Source organism: Chrysochloris asiatica, unplaced genomic scaffold, assembly GCF_000296735.1.
Source record: "Chrysochloris asiatica unplaced genomic scaffold, ChrAsi1.0 scaffold00279, whole genome shotgun sequence".
Lineage (NCBI taxonomy): Eukaryota > Metazoa > Chordata > Mammalia > Afrosoricida > Chrysochloridae > Chrysochloris > Chrysochloris asiatica.
Genome location: NW_006408797.1, coordinates 2,197,174 through 2,202,743, shown reverse-complemented (window position 1 = coordinate 2,202,743; position 5,570 = coordinate 2,197,174). Strand labels below are relative to the sequence as shown.

General features: G+C 36.2%; 1 protein-coding gene across 1 annotated transcript in view; it reads right to left on the bottom strand.

Annotated features, from left to right (window-relative positions):
* Positions 1-938: 938 nt before the first annotated feature.
* The window catches only part of LOC102834777 (butyrophilin subfamily 1 member A1-like), a 9,903-nt gene continuing 5,271 nt past the window's right edge, over positions 939-5,570 (bottom strand). The window contains exon 4 of the mRNA XM_006874470.1: positions 939-1,249. Within this exon, the coding sequence (XP_006874532.1) occupies positions 939-1,249 (311 nt within the window). The remainder of the gene's footprint in view (positions 1,250-5,570) is intronic.

The window sequence follows — 5,570 nt, the reverse complement described above, 5'->3', positions numbered from 1 at the left end:
AAAACAAAAACATCAAATGTCCACTTGCTCCCAAGAATACATTCAGTTATTTAAGACAGGATCTGGATGATTCAGTGATCAAAAAAATAGAGGCCATGCTACAAAAACATAAGTGAGGTAGATAAATTAAAGCTTTCATACTCAGAATGTGCTTTCTCCAGCTTTCCTTGTTCATTAATTAATTATAAATCATTGCTGTTGTGTTGTGAAGTGCCATCAATTCCAACTCATAGCAACCCTGTATAGGGTTTCTGAGGAGTGGTTGGAGGGAGGGAACAGGGGAGAAAGAAGAGACAAAAGATGGGGTTGGAGATATAACAAAGGGCAAGAAGAAAGCCTTGTAGACAGTTGTAATGCTTTCCTCAGGTAATGAAAATAATTATATAAAGTTGCAGAAAAGCTTCCTGGCAAAACTTTATTTCCGTGAATAATCTATTTGAGTAAATGTAGAGGGTAAATTGGGTGCCTGAGCTCTTCTTTGTCAGTGGTGTGAATTATACCAGTTAATCATCATGGCAACTTATACAGCAGACAGTATTATTATCTGTATTTAACTTGTGGAAGCAAGGCAAAGGAAAGTTAACTACTTGACCAAGTCACAAGGTTAGTGGATGTCACTGCAAGCATTAAAATTCAATTTGAAAGATGGGAGAAAAAGCTTTAAAGTATAATGAGTGGCTTTCCTTGGGCAGTGAGATGATGGGAAGTTTAAAACAACTTGATAAATGCCTCAAAATATTTCATTACACTTTGGATGCATTTGAGCATTCATGTATTCCTTTTTTTTTTTTAAGCAAAATGATAATATTTCCTTGCTACATGGAACACAAAACAGAACAAAAGATATAATTTTACTAAACTGGATGAAAGAGAAAATCCTTCTAGGTCTATTTGTCATAGATCTCTGCCAGTTATACTTCTTGATCACCAGGTATAGTTCAGGATGATGACTTTGGAGGAAACTGACCTGACAAAGAAATGTGAGCTTCCTTCTCCACATTGAAGAATGAATTCCTTATGAAACAGGACACACTTCCTTTTGAATCTTTATCCACCATAATAGATGTTTCCACATGATATAAGCCATCATCTTCTGTTATTTTTGTCTCCAAGGCTGTTGCCAAATTCTGTCCTTGCTGGTCACTCCATTGCACCTCAGGTTGTGGGTACCAACCTATTGATGTGCAGGTCAGCTTAATTTCTTTGGCTTTACCATGTTCAATGTAAATATGAGGTACTGTACCAGGGCCTATGAAAGTGAAAGAAAGGAAAAGAAAGCACACTTACTAAAGAGCTTTATGTCCATTTCACATGCAGTTGTGTTCATCAAATAACCTCTGTGAACCTCAAATCTCTTAATTTTGAAAGTGGGGGTGATGAAAAGACAAACAACTAAGCACGGTGGAATTTTTGGACTATAAACTATATCAGCTTTATCAACATTTAACAAAGCATCCAAATATCAAGCAGGTCTATAATTACTTTCTATTTGTTTTCTCACCTTTGACATGTTTCTCTTCATTTTATATGATGATTTTTAGACTTGGGTAGCAAAATGTTCTACCCAAGTGTAAATTTTAACTTCAGAATTCACTGAACTCCTAGGTCTGCAACAACTTTTATTATTCACTCTCTTGGATAATCAAAAAACCAGAGATGAGTTAAGGCTATTCTGGACTGAAGATATAGTGAACTCTTCTCAGAATGATAGAAAATCCAGATTTTGGGGTTGCCTGCAGAAACAGAATCTTCAGTGGGAACTGATTATAAGCCAAACTTTACTCTTTAGGAGGGTGAGGTGAATTAACGAAATGCGTTCCAGGAACTATACTGCCCAAATAATCTCAGACAAATCTTAGGTCTCATGGCAGAAGGTCAGGGATTCTGCCTGACTGGCACAGGTAAGGACTCATAATGTTGCACAGAACTAGTTCCTACACTACACTGGATATGAACAACCAGCTTATGCAGATCCACATCAGGAAGAACAATCCAACACCCTGAGAAGTCCAATGGGCTGTAGGCATCTGGATCAAATAAGAATCACTGAACCACTATAGGACTTTTTTTCTGGCTTAATGAGTGAAGATAGAAGATACCAAATTGAGGGCATGCCTACTATAATGAAGAAAGTATGGCAAAGAACAGCTAACTTGAAAAACATGCAAAGCACAAGTTCCTGAATATAGAGAACACAAAAGATCTTCCTTTGATACAAATTTCTGGATTCTTAGCAACATATTTGTGCTTGCTTACTTACTATTTCAATATTTGTATGTTTGTTGTGCCAGGGACCAGGTAATATTTACCATTATCTACATATTTTAAATGTGCATCTCATTTCATGAATTCTATCTAATAAGCTGCTCAAAGATAAAATTGAAATTTTGCATTTGAAAATATTGTACTTGGTTGAGTTAGAGAAGCCAAGGCATCTCTACTACTCAGAAAGGAACACAAGAAAGTAAACGAAACTTTTCTGAATACAGTGAGGACACTTGGGCTTAATAAGAGTGTGAGCATAATTCACACATTATTTTTGTATTATTTTGTTGCTAGTGTTAAGTACCATTGAGTCGGGATTGACTCATACTGATCCTATGCACAAAAAAACAAAACACTGCCCTATCCTAATCCAACTTTATGATCATTGCTAAACCTGAGCCCATTGCTTCTGCCACTGTGTTAATCCAGTCTCATTGGGGATCTTACTCTTTTTCTCCAACACTCCACTTTACCAAACATAATATACTTTTCAAGGGACTAATCCCTGTTGATAATATGTGCAAAGAATGAGAGATGAACTCTGGTCATGTTGGCTTCCATGGAACATTCTGGCTGTACTTCTTCCAACAAGATTGGTTAGTTCTTTTAACAGTTCATGGTATTTTTAATATTCTCTTCCAACACTATTTCTTAAACGCATCAATCCTTCTACATTCTTCCTTATTCACTGTCCAAATTTCACATGCATATGAAGTTACTGAAAACACTATGGCTTGCATCAGGTGCACCTTAGTTCTCAAACTGACATGTTTTCTTTTCAACACTTTAAAGAGATCTTGTGCAGCAGATTTTCCCAGTGTGTCATTTTATTTCCCGACTGCTACTTCCATGAATGTTGGTTGATCCAAGCAAAATGAAGTCTTTGACAGTTTCCACCCTTTTTCCATTTATATGGATGTTGTTTATTGATCCAATGGTTACGATTTTTGTTTTCTTTATATTGAGACACAACCAATACTGAAGGCTGTGGTCTTTGATCCTCATCAGTACATATTTTAAGTCCTCTTTGCAAACAGCAAGCAAGGTTATATAATCAGCATATCACAGGTTGTTAATAATTCTTCTGCATTTTTCTGCATATAATCCAGCTACTCAGATTATGTGCTCAGCATACATTTTGAATAAATGTGTTGAAAGAATGCAACCCTGATGCACAACTTTCCTAATTTTAAACCATTTGATGTTCCCTTGCTCTGTTTAAACAACTGCCTCTTGGTCTGTGTGCAGGTTCATCATGAGCACAAGGAAGTGTTCCGAAATACTCATTCTTTGCAATGCTGTCCATAGCTTGTCATGATCCACACAATTGAAAGCCTTTGCATAGTCAATAAGGTACAAGTGAACAACTGGTATTCTCTGCTTTCAATCAAGATCCATCTGACATCAGCAGTGATATCCCTTGTTCCATATCCTCTTCTGTATCCAGCTTGAACCTTTGGAATTTCTTTGTCAGTGTATAGTTACAGTCATTTTCGTATTAACTTTAGCAAGATCTTACTTACACATGATAGTAATAATATTGTCTGATAATTTCTGCATTCCATTGGGTCACTTCTCTTTGGAATATGCACAAATATGAATCTCTTCCAGTCAGTTGGTCAGATAGCTGTCTTCCAAATACTTGAAATAGAACAGTGAGTGCCTCCACTGCCACATCAATTTGTTGAAAGATTTCAATATGTATTCCGCCAATTCCAAGTGCCTTGTTCTTTGTCAATGCCTTTGCTGCACCTTATTCCTTCTTTATCAGTAGCTCTTGATTATATGCTACCTATTGGAATGGTGAAACATCAACCATTTATTTTTTGGTACAGTGACTCTGTGTATTCCTTCCATCTTTTTTGCTGCTTTCTGCATCATCAACTATTTTGCCCATAGAATCCTTCAATATTTCAAGTCAATGCTTGAATTTTCTCTTCATTTCCTTCAGCTTGATAAATGCTTAGTGTGTTCTTCCCTTTTGGTTTTCTAACTACAGGTCTTTGCACATATTGTTATAATATTTGTCTTCTTGAACTGCCCTTTGAAAATTTCTGTTCAGCTCTTTTTCCTCCTCATGTCTTAAATTTGTGTTAGGATATCTACACAAGTTTCAGAGTCTCTTTGACATCCATTTTGGTCTTTTCTTCTTTATTATCTTCTTAATGACCTCTTGCTTTCTTTCTGTCATATACTTCATGACAGAACTTTTTAATGATGAATATGATGTCATTCTTCAATTTGTCATTCCAACATAGCAAACCATGTGATTTTCAGATTCAAAATGGCCAATACCAATCCATTTCAGCTCACTGATGCCTAGCATATCAATGTTTATGTGTTCCATTTCACTTTTGACAGTTTCCAATTTTCCTTAATCTGTACTTCATACATTCCATGTTCCAATTATTAGTGGATGTGTACAGTTGTTTCTCTTCATTTTGAGTTGTGCCCATCATCAAATGACGGTCCCAAAGGCTTTACTCCATTCCATCATCACAGTCAACTCTACTTTGAGGATGCAGCTTTTCCCCAGTCATATTTTGAGTGCCTTCCAACTTGAGGGGCTTATCTTCCAGCACTATATCTGACAATATTCTGATGCTCTTCATCATGTTCCAATATTTACTATTCTGGTGCTGACTGTGTTCCACTGCTATTCATAAGGTTTTCAGTGACTAAATATTCAGAAGTTGTCCATCTTTCCTTTTTCCTAGTCTGTGTTCTTCTGAAAGCTCAGATGAAACCTACCCAACATGGGTAATACTGCTAGTATTTAAAGTACCCATGGTATAGCTTCCAGAATCACAGCAATAGGCAAGTCACCACAGTACGACAAACTGACAGAGAAGTGATGTTTTTTATTATATGCAGAGAAAATTAAGACATTAACTACACACTTTGTCTTACTTTTATTAATAAAAAGCATATACATGTGATTCTTCATAAATTATTGGGAATTGTTGCCAAGAGACTTGTTGACAAATTTTAAACAACTTTTTATACTAAAGTTTCTTCTGCTAATCAACCAGACATCTTGCTCTACATTTCCCCTAATAGGTTATCTGCACTTGTTTTGTGCTTGGGTGAAAATACAACAGCCCTTGTGTCTACAATTTAAAGTAGTAAAGGAAATGGTGTATCAGAAAACCTCACCTCCTAGGGTATTGTAGTTATTAAAAAATAGATTCTAGAAAGCATGTTAATTTATCACTATTGACATTCAAAACAAACTTAGCCACAAGCCTGATGCCTGGATGCCTTGTCAATAGCTGCAACATGAGAAATGTGTGCCCAGGGGAATC